Here is an 18151-nt window from a genome sequence, read left to right as displayed (position 1 = left end):
TCTGTCCATGTCAATATGTTACCCCCTACAACATGAGCTCTTATTTTCTGCAATAACCTTTAATGTGGCATTTTATCAAATGCCTTCTGAAAATCTAAGTACAGTACATCCACCGGTTCCCCTTTATCATTGGCCCTGGGTGGAGCATGTCCAATACTAAGAACCAGATTTTAGAAAGAACAAGATTTAGACCCACAATTCGATTGGTCACCTGGAGCGTCACCTGGGTTTGAATGGCCATGTGAAAAGATCGAGGGCATTTGCTCACAGAGTGGAAACTCCGATGTGGTGTTTTTGCAAGAGACCCATTTACGGGTCAGAGACCAAACTAGGCTCTGCGAGGGATGGGTAGGGCAGGTCTTTATTTAGGGTTTCAATGGTAGGGCCAGGGGTGCAGCGTTTTTAATTAATAAGATGCTTCAGTTCTTTGCCTCTAGGATTTTGGACGACACCAACGGTCGATACGTTATTCACTGTGGCTCCCCGGAAGGCACCCCAGTTGTTATGCTTAACATGTACCCCCCGAACTGGGACAATATGAATTTGATTAATACCCTGCTGGCCTTCCTCCCCAATTTAGACTTGCATCAGCTTATTTTAGGTGGGGACCTGAACTGTGTTTGGACCCTAGATTGGATCATTCCTAGCCTAGATCTCTTGCTCCATCGGGGGTGGCCAGGGCTTTGTCATCTTTCAGGACACAGATGGGGGTGAGGGTATATCCTTGCCACGTCTTGCACCAAGTGCATGTTCATCAGATATATTCGCGGACTGATTGTTTGGTTGTAAATAGGTCTCCCCTCCCTTCAGTGGTGGCGGTGGAGTACTTGGCGATTGTTATTTTGTACCATGCCCTACATTTGGTTGATTTGGAGCTAGAGTCTGGCCCCACCCAATGTCCACCATGGAGGTTAGACACACTATTAGCAGATAAGAAATTTTGTGAGCACGTGTCTACTGCCATAAAGGATTATATATAATTGAACCAAACTGAGACAATCTCACCTTCCACGCTGTGGGAAGCCTTTGAAATGGTCGTTGGGGGTGGGGGATGAGGGGAAATGATCTCCTATGAAGCACAATTTGGTAAGGACAGCGGGGGTGGAGCGGCAGAGGCTGGTGGACTCGATTCTTGAGGTGGACTGCTGGTACTCGCTTTATCCTACCCCAGAGCTGCTGGCAAGTAGGAAAAAACTGCATATACGGTTCGAACTATTATCGACTAACAGGGCAGTAAGCCAGTTGTGATGCTCATGGGGCACATTTTCCGAATACGGGGAGAAGGCCAGTCCTCTTTTGGCTCACCAACTTAAACGGCAGGTGATTTCCCGGTAGACCACACAGATAAGCAATTCGAGAGGTAACCTTATTTTCACCCCTCCTCAGTGTCAATTCCACGTCTTTGTGTGCTCGGCTAAGTCTGATTCAATTCAAGGTTTTGTGTAGAATGCACATCCAGGGCCAGGATGAGTGTTTTTTTCCCCCTGGGGTTGAGGATAAGTGTGAGCGCTGTTCTCGTGGGCCGGCCAACTTGCACACATGTTCTGGTCCTGTCCCAAGTTGATATGCTTCTGGGCTTCTTTCTTCAACACCATGTCAGAGATATTTTGTGTAAGTTTGGATCCATGTCCACTGGTGGCCATATTTGGGGTGTCAGATTCAGCGGTGCTTCAGTCTGGTGTGAAGGTGGATTTCCTTGCCTTTGCCTCATTGATAGCCCGGAGGGGTTTCGGTGGAGGTCTCTTACTCAGCCCAGTGTTTTGGTGTGACTGGGTAACCTCATGTCAGTCTTGCATTTGGAGAAGGTCAAATACACCTCCAGGGGGTCAGTGGAGAGGTTCTACCGAAGAGGGCAGCCATTCATTTCCTTCTTTAAGGAGTTTGTCACCATAATCATTAAAGGATTTAAGTTAGTTTTTGTGGTCAAGTTAATTAGGGGTTGTGTGTGTTTTTGCTTATTTGTTTTCCCCCTCCAATGTGTATTTCTGTTTGATTGTTTCGGGTCATTTTGATTAGTATGAACATTTTCTAATAAATAAATTTTTACTGTAAGTGGTCTCCTGAGAGCTGAGAAGGTCAAGTCGCGATCTGATAGAGATGTTTAAAATCATGAAGGCATCTAGATAAAGTAAATAAGAGAAATAGCTTCTAACTGGCTAAGGATTGAAAACCAGCGGGCACAGATTTAAAGATGATTGGCAAAACAACAGAGGTGACATGAGAAAAATATTTTATACGATGAGGTGTGATGAGGATAATGTGATGGATATGCCTTCAAAAGGGCCCGGGATAAATTATTGAAGAAGGAAATCCGGATTGATCTTTCAAAAGAGGCTTGATGCGTTGAATGGCTTCATTCTGTGCCATTTAATGAATGTTCTACTCCATAAAGGAGAGTCCATTATTTAAATCATGGGGCCTGTTTTGTAGCGTGTGACAAATGCAGGATTTTTGATATATCAGATTATAAACATTTGGCATTTTAAGGCTTAAAAACACGGGTTAGAATGTGTTTGTCTGCAGTAGTCATGATTTTAAAAGAATCTTGTTTTTCAAGACCAGAAAGCTTTTAGGAGTCAGAAGTGAAATTGACCATCGTAAAAGCTTGGGTTAATGCCCTGGTGTTTGGCAAGGGGGGTCCCTGGGGAATTAATTTGTTTTCAGCTAGAGGAGATGATGGGCGGGATTCTCCCAGCCCTGCGCCGTGCCGGAGAATTCCCGCAACTGCGCCACGCCGCCCCAACGGCGACATGCGATTCTCCGGCGCCGGCGTGGTTGGCACGGCGCCGGTCGCGGGCCGCTCTACGGGGGGCCTTCGATGGGGCCTGGCCCGCGATCGGGGCCCACCTATCGGCAGGTCTGCCTCTTGCTCCCTGGGCCTATTTTTGTACGCGCCGGCCCTTGAACTCCCATGCCATGTTGCGTCGGGGCTGGCTCGTTGAGGGAGGTCACCGCGCATGCGCGGGTTGGCACCGGCGCCACTGCGCATGTCCTTGATGCCAGCGTCAATGAGCATGCGCGGCTCCCACGGGGCACAGTTCGCGCCGGGATGCCAGGCTGGAGCGCCGTTCTGTAGGGGCCAGAATCGGTACTCCCAGCGGTCCGTTCACGCCGTCGTGAAACGCAACAGCGTTTCCAACGGCGTGGACACTCTGCCGCTGAATGGGCGAATCCATGTTATTGCTGGGTGGAGCCAAGGTGTTTAGACATTTTGAGAAAGATTTTGAGTTGAGTTCTGATCTGGCAAACACTTACAAGTCAGGTCTTTTTAACTATTGTCAAAGTAGGAAAGTTAAAAAAGATTAATGGTATTTAAAGCATTGCAACTTTGTCTGAGGACAAGGAGGAAGCTGAAACAAACCAGTTAAAACAGCTTTTTGAAGATATCCAGCCAGAGTCTGCAGGTGTTCTAACAGGAGCCAAATCTGTTCTGGAAAGCAAGTATTAATCTGTGCCATTGGGATGTAGGATGGATTGAAGGTTGGTTGTATTTCCTTTCTTGTTGTTTAATTTGGAAAAGAAATAGTAATTAAGGGTATTGTACTTACTGTATTTAGCAGTACTCTTTACGGGGCAATTGTAAGCTATTTTCGGGTGTGATGTTAAGAGTTTTATGTTGTGCTTATAATAAAGTTTTGTTTTAAAATACAAAATCTCTATTTTTTGGTACAATCACTCCTGGAATGAATCATCATTTCCACACAATAATAAACTAAAATATTGGGGTTTCGGTCCAGTATCCTAACCACTGTTAGGGTCAGGTCTGGGATTGTAATAAGTGCACAATTTTGATAGACTAATTTTGTTATATCAGTTATCATTTTCATTATTTAGACAGAGCCAAACTGGCTAATGAAATTCATCAAAAGATGAAACTTAAATTTCCATTATTTCTAAATGCAGGAAATTTAAATTGACATGGCCTGATTATCTGCCCTTCAAAGGATTGCTTTAAATTACTTACTTCATTAAAATGAAAGGGCATGAAATGGGTAGGCTCCCTCAGGGGCATCTGTGCAACACACATGGTTTTTGTAAACTGGTTGCGCCCAGGCAATCCAGTTGGTCCCACGGGAGAATCTCCTCCGTCGTTACTACGCTCCACATTATAGCAAAGAGTGATTAATGCCACAAGAAATTATACTGTACGGTTCGAAACAGTTTCATATTACACCTATGCAGCTATCAGGAAAGGTTCAGTGGGATGGATGGTCTTTTCTCTAGAAAACAGAAGACCAACAGGAGGCCTGGTCTGTAAAATTATCAAGCATTTTCATTGGGCGAGGTGGAGAAAAGGTTCTCCCTCATGGTGCAAAACCTTAGGATGGATGCATAATAAATTTTGCCGGGGACTGAAGATGTGCTGTGCTTTCCCATTACCTTCCGCAACTCAAAGCACAACAGATCTGGCATGCGCTAGATTTAGAACTAGGGGTCACTCTGAGGAGTCCCCCATTTAAGATGGAGATGAGGAGAATTCTTTTCTCTCAGAGGGTTGCGAGTCTCTGAAATTCTCTTCCCCAAAAGGCAGCGGAAGCAGAATCTCTGAATGTTTTTAAGGCACAGCAAGATGGATTCTTGATTAGCAAGGGGGTGAAAGGTTATCGGGGGTTGGCAGGAATGTGGGGTTGCGTTTACAAGCAGATGATCTTAAGCCATGATCTTATTGAATGGCGGAGCAGCTCGATGGGGGGGCGCGGGGCACTCCTGCTCTTATTCCATATGTATGCATGTAGAAAATACATTAGAAATGGTTACTGACCAATCCTCTCAAAAACATCTGCCTTAGCTTGATTCTTCACCATGTCGATCATTCCTCGGCCAAGGCAGAAATGTGGGAAAATGAGGAACACTTTCTTCAGAATTTCATTGACCTCATTCAGTTTCTACACAGAAGAAAAATAAAGAGAGGGTGAAAAATAAAACCCTTTAATTTCCAGTTTGTTCCTTGCTTTCCTGATCACTGATTCATACTCCATGGCTACTGACTGTTCTTGTATAAGCAGCACTTCAGTGAGGTATTCAAGTGTCCGCCTAGAACTGGCGGTTTGAATTATGGGGGATTTTGCCCCACATGGTTCTATCCTTCCCTGATGTCTAATACACACTCTCCAGTGGGGGGTAACCAGGTGGTGATCAGGAGCAGGAGCTCTGGATAATTTCTCTCTCTCCAGCCAAGCTGTCTGGAGGCCAACTGCAGGGTCCCTATCTAAGCCCAATCCTGTTTGGGAGCCTCTGGCCTGTGTGCCTCAACACCACATTTGCAACTCTCCAACTCAAACCACAGCAGGTTGTGGAGATTTACAGCTGTTGTAACCTCAGTCTCAAGAGGAAACGTTGGTCAGGATAACCCCCTCTTCCTCTTTTAACAGTGCCACAGGACTAACATCCAAATGAACAAACACACGGGGACTCGGTTTAATGTCTCATCTGAAGATCAGCTCATTGGTGCAGTTTATATTAACCCCCCTTCTGTCCTAATAGGCACATACAACCTCATTATCTGTTCATTAATCTAAACTTCCTTCTTCCTGAACATTATAGGGTATTATTTATCATGTAACAAGCAGGAAAAAGGTGTCTCACGGCGTCGTTGAAGAGCTCCAGGACAAAGGTGGCCACACTTCCGTTGATACCAATGAACAGGTTAACACAAGTCAGAGCCACGTAGGCAGAACTGGGAATACTGAACAGAAAGGATGCTGGGTACATGAGGGGAGTGATGGACCACCTGAAGGAACAGAATCAGCAAAGGTGAAAGCAGCCAAATTCAACTGAAAGCACAGCTGGGGAAGAAAAGCACTGCCCACTTACCCGTAGAGGAACAGTAGGAGGATCAGTGCTGGCAAATTGGAGGCAGATACATACGATTGTTTTTGAAAACAGATGAAGATGATAACCACCAGTGTAGCTGACACTGCGTAATTACACTGAAAAGGAATGATAAGGAATGAAGTTATTACACTAGTTACCAGTCTGCTCCTTCTAACGAGTGATCTACCTTATTAAGGGAGCATGGTGGCACAGTGATTAGCACTGCAGCTTCACCACACCAGGGACCCGCCCGGATTGGCTGATTGCAGCTCTAGTGGCGCAGTGGGTAGTGTTCCTCTGAGTCAGGTAGCTGTGGGTTTGAATCTCACTCCAGGACACGATGGTCAAAATGGTGACAGGCTAGCAACCTTTTGAGGGCAGCATGGTAGCACAAGTGGATAGCACTGTGGATATCACAGCGTCAGGGTCCCAGGTTCGATTCCCCGCTGGGTCACTGTCTGCGCGGAGTCTGCATGTTCTCCCAGTGTCTGTGTGGGATTCCTCCGGGTGCTCCGGTTTCCTCCCACAGTCCAAAAATGTGCAGGTTAGGTGGATTGGCCATGCTAAATTGCCCTTAGTGTCCAAAAAAAAGTTAGGAGGGGTTATTGGGTTACTGGGATAGGGTGGAAGTGAGGGCTTCAGTGGGTCGGTGCAGACTCGATGGGCTGAATGGCCTCCTTCCGCACTGTATGTTCTATGAAAGAAAGAACTAACAACCTAAACTTTTGATGGTGTTAAAACTCACTATTCCTTTCCCCTCCGAGCCACATTAGCAGAAATAACTCTGGCATTACAAGTCTCTCCTTGTAACTACTTTCCTATCCCTGGAATCACCCTTGTTAATTGACGCTGCATGCTCTCTGTTGTTTTCTCTAATGGGACATACATCACTGTCCATAATACTCATAGCCGCCCAGAGCATGTTCTGTATAAATGCATCATTGTTTTTTATTCTTGCGCTCTATAATCATACTTCTAAACCCTCAAACTCGAGTGCATTTGCACCCTGTGCATTATGTATTTGAACCCTCAGTCATTCTGCTCAACCATACCCACTCCATAGTGTGAATACACCCATTCATTCAGTGTTTTTCTCCCAAAGTGTACTTACCCGTATTAAATCACAGCCACTGCCTATCTGCCCATTCTGGCTAGGTCTTCCTGAAGTCTTGCAGAGTCACCCTCGTTGTTTGCCAAACCTCTTTCATTTGTGTTATCAGCAAACTTGAATATTGTGCTCATGATACACAAGCCCAAATACACACAGGGAACAAAAAGTAGACCAAGCACTGACCCCAGGAGTTCAAAACCTTTAAACCTTCTCTGTTCCAAGAAAAGCCCATTAACTGTAAGCTCTTGTCTTCTGCCTGCCAACTAACTTGCTGCTTCATTCCCTCCTGTAGTAAAACAGATTTTATAACCAATCTTTTGACTCGTCTATTGAATGATTTCTAAAGTTAAATCGGCCTCATATCCAATATATTGGCTTCATCCATCTAGTTAGCTACCTCTTTAAAAAAATACATTTGCCAAAAGCTTATCTTTAACAAATCCATGTTGGTTGTCCTGGGTTACTCATGCATTTTTAAATGATTAGTTATGCCATCTCCTTTCTTGCGCTGCTCTCCAATCCCACGTCAAGCAGTCCCGTGATCACCTTTCGAAATCCTTGTCCAATGTATCTTATTTCAGACTCTACCATATTGATTGAGGTTACTGTGGTGTTCTTTGTGTTGGTAATACTCAGGATGGATTCGTAGTGTGCACAAAGACCACAAAAAGCCAAGTCAAATAAACAAAGCTAAAACTTATCATGTTACTTATTGTACTATTCCTAAATAGTCACGACTCCTAAAGCAAGCAATATTATAACCAAACTACAATCTGCATGATACTAACATCTGTCTCATGCACACTATCTGAAATTGTTCTCTGCTCTGCTCCTCTTCTCTCTGGCCTTCTCTATAACTCTCCCCCAGAAGCCCGAGATGTATTTCTTTTCATATGTCTGCTCCCAGCTCCATCTAGTGGTCGGCTAGAGTATTACATTAACCCTTAATGTGCTAGACATTATAAATAATGTCACAGTTCCTTCCACAGCTCATGTACATTTTATGAACGGAGGCGTACTTACCATATCCCATGCAAAATTAGCGAGCCAATAAATGCCAGGCTTCACGCCACTAACAAACTGCAGGTGCTTGGCTTTGCTGACACGCTCTTCGATGAGGAAGAGAACAAAGCTGGCTGGCACAAAGGACATGGCAAAGATGACACAAATGGAGACAAGCAAATCAACAGAGGTTCCTATCCTAAAAGAAGGGGAAAGAGGCTGAGTCACAAGCTAGACGTAATCACACAAACAACATTTTCAGACATCACTTTCGTCCTCAACGCATGATTTAATACTGAAAACCTCATGCCAAACAAAGAGGTACAGACATGACAACTGATTAAAGCAACCACATTTGTGAAACATCAGCAATATAGGGTGCTTCAGTGAAACACTCAATCAAAGAATGAAGACTGAGCCAATATCTTAAATGTGGTGACCAAATGCATAGTCAGCAAGATGGGTTTTCACAAAGCTCTTTAAGGACAAGGGAAGGTACAGCAGAATGGAATTCTAGATCATAGAGACCAAGCCTCATATTGTGGGGCAAAGAGAGCGGGAGAAGGTGAGTACTGGTGCAATAAATGTGGCAGTGGAAAGTGAGAAATTGTCGGGCTGGAGAAGGTAACAGATTAGGCAAAGCATGGAACCAGGAAAGGATTTAAATACAAGGATGGGAATTTGAAGTCTGAGGCACTGGGAAATGGAGTTAGAGCGTATCAGTGACGATCGGGGTCATGGGTGAGGGGTATTTGTATGAGTTACGATATGGGTAGCAGAGCTTTGGATGTACTGAGGTTACAGAAGTGAAAGATGCGCTGCCAACTAAGATTGGCATGGAATTTTGGATCAAAATCCTGGAACTCCCTCCCTAACAGCACTGTGGATGTAACTACACCACATGGACTGCAACGGTTCATGAAGGCAGCTCACCACCACCTTCTAAAAGGCAATTAGGGATGGGCAATACATGTTGGCCTAGCCAGTGAAGCCCATTATCCTTGAATGAATTCAAAAGAAACAAAAGCAAAACAGTTGAGGTTGAAGGCAATAATGATATGGGCTTCAGAGACCAATGTTTTGACTGTTCAAGTAGGCGGTACTTGCTATGAAGTGAATATCAGGTGAGGAACTCAGCCCTGGGTTAACTAGGATGGCATATCAGCAAAATGTTTGGTTTAGCCTGAGACAGTGACTTGGGGGCGGGAGGGAGGTGCAGTTGCTGATCTCCATGTGTGTAGATGGGGCTGGATCCTCCGCTGGCGGGACGCTCCATTTTGCCGGCAGCCCGGGGGGTTTCCCGACGGCATGGGGCTGCCCCACAATGGAAAACTCCATTGTCCAGCCGGCGTAACGAAGCATCCCGCCGGCGTGCAGAGACAGAAATGTGATGCGGCAGGACGGAGAATCCAGCCCATGATGTTCCCAAGGTTCAGTCAGGAAAAAAACAGGAGCAAAGTTAGTAGAGACTGATGGTAAACGGTGCAGGGGCAAGAGGAAGAGGAGAGGCCTTTGGTGAAGATTCTGAAGGGATTTGACATGGCAGACATGCAGATTGTTTCCCCTGGCTCGGAATCTAGAACACAGAGATACAATAAGGAATTTGTAATTTAGAACAGAGATCAGAAGGAATTCCCTCAGAAGCTTCTGAATCTTTGGTGTTCCCTACCCCAGGGGGCTGTAGATGCTCTAACATGGGGTATAATCAAAGCTGAGATAGACAAATTTTTAATCTCTCAGGGAATCAAGCGATATGGGGAGAGGGGCAGGAAAGAGGAGTTGAGGCAGACGATCAGCCAAGGTTGTACTGGCTGACTGACAGATTGGTATAGGTAGCCTTGAAGATGAGCTCAGTGTGTATTTTCGAAACAATTTCATAGAGCAGCACATTTTTGAGCCAAGTAGAGAACAGGCTATTCTAGAAATGCAAAGAGCAATGAGACAGGATTAATTAATGACTTCATAGCAAAGGAACTCCTAAGTAGCATTGACCTTAGCTTGGTTTGAGGAAGAGAAGAGTAGGCAAATACTAGCGGTTTAAATTTAAATATAGGGGATTATAAAGGTATGAAAACAGGGCTGGCTAAAGTAAACTTGGAAATTAGGATAAGGTGTAGGTCAGTAGAGATGCTGTGGTAGACATTTAAGGAGATATTTCATAACACTCAGTAAACAAACATTCCAGTGAGAAAGGAGGAGTCTCAGAGAAAGAGGCACCAGTCATGACTAACTGAAGAAGATAGTATCAATTTTGAAAGAAAAGGAATATGATTCTACAAAGATTAGTGGTAGGTCAGAAGATTGGGCAGGATTTAAAAACCAGCAAAAGATAAGGAGGGAGAAATTAGAGTATGAGAGAAAGCTAGCAAGCTCGAAATATAAAAAGATAGTAAGAGTTTTAACAGTTATTTTACAAGGAAAGGTTGGTCAAGTCGGAGTTTCAAAAGAATGAGAGGTGATCTTATTGAAACACATAAGATCCCCGGGAGACTTGACATGGTGGATGCTGAAAGGAAGTTTCCCCTCAAAGAGGAGCTAGCACTGGGGGACACAGGTTAAAAATAAGGATCTCTCATTTAAGACGGAATGGAGTAGAATTTTATTTCTTGGATAATCATTAGCTTTTGCTTTTTTCTTCCCCCAAGACTAGTGGAGGTTGTGTCATTAAACAGTTTTAAGGCAGAGTTAGATTGACTCCCGTGTCAATCAAGAATCTCAGGGTATAGAGGTGTTGAGGTTGCATTAAGACCAGCCCTGATCTTATCCAATGGCAGAGCAGGCCCGAGGGGCTGAGTGGCCTATTCCTATGACAAAGCTGGTTCAAGGGTCTACTCCTGCTTTGACGTCTGTTCTTGCATTCATGGGATTATTAAGAGTGGAACAAAGAATGCAGTTCCACTGAGACGGAAAAATGAGGAGTTTGGCTGAAAGAAAAGTTTGGGTCATCATGTCAATGGCTGCAAAGAGCTGAAGGATAGAAAGGAAGGATGATATACTTCTACTGGGGTCAAAGGACAAGGAGGTGGGTCTCATGGGCAAGATAAGCTCTAGGCTGGTAAGGTGGGTGGGGCAGTGGTGAAAGAGAGGAGGGAGAAAATGGAGAAAGAGATGCAGAATCAGGGCTAGGGGAAATCTGGGGAGGTTTTCACCTTATCGGTATCAGAACAGTAGAGACAGTTAAAAGGATGGTCTCAACCTTGGTGACATATAGGAACACCTCATATTTGTTATTGGCGCTGAGGATGACAGGGAACAGGGGAAAGGAGCTTAAGATCTCTGGTAGGAGACAAAATAAGCCTGGAGTGGTGGGTGTCTAATTTAATATGAAACAGTTTCAGGCAAGGAACAGTATAGGCAATGTAGGAGGAGATTAATTCCATTAGATAAATGGCAAATATTCATCCATGAATCCCAGCAGCAGGCTATTTGATTGTAGAGGGCATGACTGTTGAGCTCAATGCTGTTTTTGCCTCATGTTCACTCTCACGTGGTGCCAGAGCCATTGGACAGTGATCACAAATCACAAGGCGAAACCCTAGCTGGTGGCCGGGGGGGGGGGGGGGGGGGGGGGGGGGGGTTTGCTGCTGACGGTCCAACTACACCCCAGCGGTTGCATTGACAAAGATCAAAAGTGGGATCCCTGATCTGTCTGCCTCAATGCCCAGTGAGTACCATTTAATTTGCAAGTGTATTTATGAGGTTCTACCAGCTACTTACAGTGCGACCTCAGAGAACTGTTCTTTGGTCAGGTTGAGTGGGTGGTTGAAGGCTGTAATCCCAAACCTTCTGGGATCTTTTCCAGCTGGAAGATTTGCTCTCAGCACTGCATTGTTCATAACATTCACGAAACTCACCATGGAATGCCAGCCTTTGTTGTTGAACCAGACCTGCAATAAAAAGTAAAGATTAGTTCCACCATGTCAGGAGCACACTCAAATCTCCTATTTAATCACTCCGTTGCAAATGAACATTATGTAGTTGGGTAACAGGCATCGGCAATCACGCTGAAGCTGATAACATCGAGAATATTCTACTGGAGTATCAAAGATTCCATTTTTTTCAACCTATGTCTAATCTTCTCCCCTCTCTTGCAACGCAAACTGAGTCAGTCCCTGGTCAGACATCCCCTGTAACCAGCATCCTGAAATAACTGAACATTGTCACTACTGGGAAGCTGGATTCAGTTCATTCTGTGACCATGAGCCAGTGGCTGGGAAAATAATGGACAGGAGCAATGGTGAATATTGTGGTGCCCAGGAGGAATGGGAACTAACAAAGATGGTGTGTGTGAGTTGCTCATAGAGTAGCAACAACGGAGGGTGAGGGGACGGGAGGTTTATGGGGGCACCATGCACTGACTGCTCAGCAAGTGGGAGGGAGCGGATCAGCAGTGGACAGAATGCACCAGAGACAGCGCCCGATTGAGCAACATCACATTGGTGCAGGCACAAACCAGTACTGCCATCGGCTGACTGATACGCACCAACGTGGTACGTGCGCCGACAGACGCAGATGAGTGAGCCAAGTGCCTGTGCACAACTGTTCCTGGTGCCTGGCCAATCAGCATCAGGAGTTACGGTGTAACCTAACTGAAATGGCTTGGTACAGTAATGGAGCCAACCTATCCTTGCCCAGTTTGGCTGACATCAGCTGGAGCCCTGCACCAGAGGGTAGCACGGGGACATAGTGTAGTTGGTGGTGGCATAGAACGCGCTGCCCGAGAGGGTAGTGGAGGCAGGTACTCTCGCAACATTTAAGAAGCAATTAGATGAGCCCTTAAATCACCAAGGATAGTAGGCTATGGACCAAGTGCGGGAAAATGGGTTTATTTAGATTGTTTTTTTAAAATTTAAAGTGTCCAATTCTTTTTCCCCCAAATTAAGGGATCAATCCACCTACCCTGCACATTTTTGGGTTGTGGGATGAGACCCACGTAGACACGTGGAGAATGTGCAATCATGGACAGTGACTGAGGGCCGGGATCGAACCCGGGTCCTCGTCACCGTGAGACAGCAGTGCTAACTAGTATAGATTGGTGTTTGATGGTCGGCATAGATATGATGGGCCAAAGGGCCTGTTTCTATGTTGTATCACTCCATAACATTGCTGAGCTAGTAATCCAGAGTTCAGGTATTTGGAGCCAGGGGTTCAAACCCCTGGTGAAAATTCAATTCAATTCAATTCAATTGATTCCTATTCCCAGGAAGAGTGACTGAAAACTATCGATTCTCAGAAAAACCCATCTGGTTCACTCATGTTACAGTGGCACAGTGGTTAGCACTGGTGGCTCACAACGGCATAGACCCAGGTTCAATTCCGGCCTTGGGTGACGGTCTGTGTGGAGTTGCACTTTCTCCCCATTTCTACGTGGGTTTCCTCCAGGTAATCCAGTTTCGTCCCCATAGTCCAAAGATGTGCAGGTTCGGTGAATTAGCATAATAAATTTCCCCTTAGTGTCCAAATATGTGCAGTTTAGGTGGGGTTATGGGGATAGGGTGGGGAGCGAGCCTGGGCAGAGTGCTCTTTCAGAGTGTCGGTAAAGAGCCGATGGGCCGAATGGCCTCCTTCTGCACTGTAGGAATTTGACGATTCTTTATCTTTCAGGGAAGGAAATCTACCATCCTTACCTCATCTGGTCTACATGTGACTCCAGCCCCACAGAAATGTGGGTGCCTCTTAACTGGTCAAAATGGGTGGACAACAAATGTTGGCACTGCCCATGAACAAATTTTTTTTTAAACTATGCAAAAAACAAATAACAACCTTCATGCCCTTCAGAAAATCTAACCTCCATAATTTAAAATTAAATATTAGCAGAGCTCCTGTGGTGTTGCATGTGGGCAAGTCAATCAACTTGCAGTTCACAGGATGTTGCACCACACAATGCACAGTGCATTATTCTGAAACTATAGCGCAATGACATTGAATTGACAGCACAGGGACAGGTCTTTTGGTCCATCTGAACCATGTCTGCAACATGAGCACTTCCTGCCTTACTTTGTCTGATTCTATCAGCACATCTTTCTGTTCCTCTCACTCTCTCGGGTGTAAAGCTTCCCTTTAAACACATCTCTGCTATTCACCTCTACTCCATGTGGTTTGATCTGGCCTCACCTTTTAAGGCCACGTGTTTTAACAGAGTTTGATTGCTGTGTAGAGGACAACTTGCAGATTGCAAATTTGCTTGCAAATTTCTGGGCTCCAAATCAAAAGATAACAGTAGCAAGAAACTGGCTTTAACAAAAAAACGTTTTGATGTTTCGGAGTCTAATGGGTTCAAAACTAAAGACAGAGTGAGAGTCAGACAGGCAGGAAAAGATTGATAGAAAAACTTTCAGACATACTTTTACATTGTTTTTTGTGTTCAGCCCCTCAATAAAGTTTGCGATGTTTCCTAGCAGTCGGTCCATGGAACTGCCCTGAGGGGAACAGGAAACTGAATGTCAATAATTCAAAGTATGAGGCAAGTACAACAAAATATTTCGTATAACAACATTTAAGTCAGAATCCCAAATTAGGTAACTGACAAATTAATTAATGAGTGTTTCCAGGGCAGTTACATTTCATGTTCCAAAAATACTGATTCATTTGACACACTTCTTTTAATTAGGCTGCAGTTCCGCTAAGCACCTCCTGATGGCGATCCAGCCTGAACCATCAGTTGACAGGAGCTGTTGAGGCAGATGCTCAGACCTGGAATTTATGGAATGCGTCATTCAGAATACATCCAGCACATTCTGTTCCTATGGAATATTTCCATTACATATGTATAGGTTGTAAAAATGATTCATAAGGGAGAGGTTATATTTTACATCATGTGTACAAAGAGTGAACACCAACAAAAGTGAATATACAACTGTGATGAATATACAAAATTGTCATATTTTATATTTTTTGCAGTAATGTTATTAAAATCCAGGTTAAGATGCATATAGACAGTGGGGGCGATTCTCCGCTCCCCAGGCCGGGTGGGAGAATCGCGGGAGGGCCGCTCTGGCACCCCCCGCGATTCTCCCACCCCCCCAAAATGGCATGTCGCAGCTCGGAGAATCACAGGTCGCCGTTTTTTACGGCGACCCGCGATTCTCCGGCCCGGATAGGCTGAGCGGCCTACCGTCCCGACCTGTTCACGCCGGCGGCAACCACACCTGGTCGCTGCCGGCGTGAACATAGCGCGAAAGGTAAGTTTGGGGCCTGTGGGGGGCGGAGAGGGGATCGAGCACCACGGCCGTGCTCGGGAGGGGACTGGTCCGCGATCGGTGCCCACCGATCATTGGGCCGGCGTCTCCAAGAGACGCACTCTTTCCCCTCCGCCGCCCCGCAAGATCAAGCCGCCATGTCTTGCGGGGCAACGGAGGGGAAGACGGCAACCGCGCATCCGCGGCTGACATCATTTGGCGCCGCCGGCCGCGTCATTATCGGCGCGCCGTCTTGACACCAGCATCAAGGCCCGGCGGCCGAGTTTCACAAAATGCTGCTCCTAGCCCCCCCCGGGGGGGGGGGGGGGGGGGGAAATATGGGGCGAGGAGCGGCCTCCGACGCCATCGTGAAACACTCCGGGTTTCACAACGGCATCAGGCGTTGCGGAGAATTCCGCCCAGTATGTCTGCTAGAGCAGTGATTAAGGTGCTGTAAAAGTGAGGTCACAATTGATTAAGTAGGGACCTGGTACCTCAGTGTACCCAAACAGGGCCGTGGTGTGGCGACTAGGGGATTTTCACTGTAACTTCATTGCAGTGTTAATGTAACCATTCTCTGCTATTTGAATTTGGCCAGCATGGTGGCACAGTTGTTAGCACTGCTGCCTCACATCTCCAGGGTGCCGGGTTCAATTCTGGCCTTGTCTGTGTGGAGTTTACACATTCTCGTCATGTCTGTGTGGGTTTCCTCTGGGTGCTCCGGTTTCCTCCCACAGTCCAAAAGATGTGTAGGTTAGGTGGATTGCCATGCTAAATTGCCCCTTAGTGTCCAAAAGGATAGGTGGGGTGACTGGGTTATGGGGATAGAGTGGAGGCATGGTAAGTGGAGCGCTATTTCCAAGGGTCGTTGCAGACTTGATGGGCCTCCTTCTGCACTGTAAATTCTATAATTCTATGATTCCCGGCTTGGGTCACTGTCTGTACCAAGTCTGCATGTTCTCCCCGTGACTGCGTGGGTTTCCTCTGGGTGCTCCGGTTTCCTCCCACAGGTCCAGAAAGACGTGCTTGTTAGGTGAATTGGACATTCTGAATTCGCCCTCAGTGTACCCGAACAGGCGCCAGAGTGTGGTGACTAGGGGATTTTCACAGTAACTTCATTGTTCATTGCAGTGTTAATGTAAGCCTATTTGTGACACTAATAAAGGTTATCATAAGCTTTCTGCTAATCAATCTCAAAAAACATTTACTTGTTTACAGATAGCTAGCTAATGGAATATTGTTTAGGTTTGAAGGACCACCGGGTGTAGATAATTTATGGAGGGCATTGCGTTTGATCCTCGCTAAGCAAGTCAAAGGACAACTCGCAGGAAGGGACAAAATAATGCCTTATGCTTTGGGTACAACTTATATAGTTAATGGGAGGAACCAGGTCTGTCTGAAGACTCAGTAGGTCCCTAAACTCTAATATGAACAGCGGTGTTCAAGTTTGGACCTGAAATGGTCTCTGTCCAAGGACTTTGAACAGAGAAAAGCAAGTCAAACCCTGGTTGTTATCTATATTCATGAGTGGTATTTAATATGTATTAGTTTGCTTAATTGGAATATAGAGGCAGGTTTGGGAAGCAAGTTGTATTCCCTTCTTTTACTTATGAACATTTGTAACTGTTGTCTGTAAAACTTCTTCTTTGTTGCTAATGTGGTTTATTCTGTGATTAATTAAAGTTTGTTGTAACATTAAATATACCCATTGGTCAGTGTTATCACTCCTCTGGTGCAGTAACATTTGCGGAGTTTTACAAATTGAAAATAGTTGGGTTCATGTTCAGGATTGTAACACTACACAAAACAGATCCCACCTTCAGTCAGGGTGTGGGGGTTTCAGAAGGTACAAATTTAGGCTCAGACTGTAAACTACATATGCACCGTGGTAGCAACAAGTATAAAAATAAACAACAATATTCTATCTCCAAAACAATGAGTATTTATAATAGCACGAGTTGAAACACCTGTGTTCCCAACCCCGGAGGAAACAAACAAAGGCGGCAGTTTTATGAATCACTCTGGAACCAGGGATGGAAGCTTCCCCTGTCTGCCGACGGTAGAAATCCATTGCATCAGATGGTCTCAATTAGTTGGTACTTAACACTACTAAACTGGCCCCAAGTTCCAAATCTAAATAAGAGGCAACAAAACATTCCTGGTGAAGGAAAATGGAAAAATGTTCCCGTTGAGCAATTTAGGACTCCTCAAAGACTTAGATTGGGCAGAAGCTTTGCTCGATATTGATTTTGTGCTGTACATTCCCAGGTTGCATATGAGGGGGCAGTGCAGGGGAAGCAAATGTTGTTTCTAACCAGTAATATACTCGGTCTGCAAGTGCATGATGTTAACACAACATGGAATAACAAAGCTATTGGCTTCATCCTCACCAACCTGCTTGCTGCAGGTGCACCTGTCCATGACAGCATCGGTAGGAGTGGCCACCGCACAGTCCTCATGGAGACAAAGTCCCGTCTTCACATTGGAGATACCTTCCATAGCATGTAGCACCACCGCACTAAATAGGATAGACTTCAAAAAGATCTAGCAGCTCAAAACTGTGCATTCATGAGTGACTGTGGGCCGTCAGCAGCAGAATTCTACTCAACCACAATCTGTAACCTCGTGGCCTAGCATATCCCCCACTCTAGCATCACCATCAAGCCAGGGGATCAATCCTGGATCAATGAAGAGTGCAGGAGAGCCTGCCAGGAGCAGCACCAGGCAGACCGAAAATGAGGTGTCAGCCAAATGAAGCAACAAAAAAGGTCTGCTTGCTGTTTATGCTGTTTGGTACCCAAGTAATAGAGTTAAGCGATCCCACAAGATCGAAGCTCTGTAATCCTGCCACATCCAGCTTTGATGGTAGTGGACAATTAAACAACTCACTGTAGGCGGAGGCACCACTAATGTTCCGATCATTAATGATGGAAGAGCCCACCACATTAGTGCAAAGGATGAGGCTGAAGCATTCACAACAATCTTTAGCCAGAAGTGCCGAGCGGATGACCCATCTCAACTTCCTCCGGAAGTCCCCAACATCACA

The 18151-nt window shown here is 45.5% G+C and overlaps 1 protein-coding gene across 3 annotated transcripts in view; it reads right to left on the bottom strand.

Moving 5' to 3' along the window:
• Positions 1–18151, bottom strand: part of LOC119952956 (phospholipid-transporting ATPase ABCA1-like) — a 216373-nt gene that overhangs the window by 22975 nt on the left and 175247 nt on the right. For all 3 annotated transcript variants that reach the window (XM_038776597.1, XM_038776599.1, XM_038776598.1), the window contains 6 exons: positions 14272–14346; positions 11645–11814; positions 7949–8126; positions 5815–5930; positions 5587–5731; positions 4763–4886 (listed from right to left, as the gene is read on the bottom strand). In XM_038776597.1, coding sequence (XP_038632525.1) covers positions 4763–4886; positions 5587–5731; positions 5815–5930; positions 7949–8126; positions 11645–11814; positions 14272–14346 — 808 coding nt within the window. The remainder of the gene's footprint in view (positions 1–4762; positions 4887–5586; positions 5732–5814; positions 5931–7948; positions 8127–11644; positions 11815–14271; positions 14347–18151) is intronic.

This window comes from Scyliorhinus canicula, chromosome 18 (assembly GCF_902713615.1).
Source record: "Scyliorhinus canicula chromosome 18, sScyCan1.1, whole genome shotgun sequence".
Classification (NCBI taxonomy): domain Eukaryota; kingdom Metazoa; phylum Chordata; class Chondrichthyes; order Carcharhiniformes; family Scyliorhinidae; genus Scyliorhinus; species Scyliorhinus canicula.
Note: the sequence above shows the minus strand (reverse complement) of the source record. Positions and strands in the feature narration are given on the sequence as shown.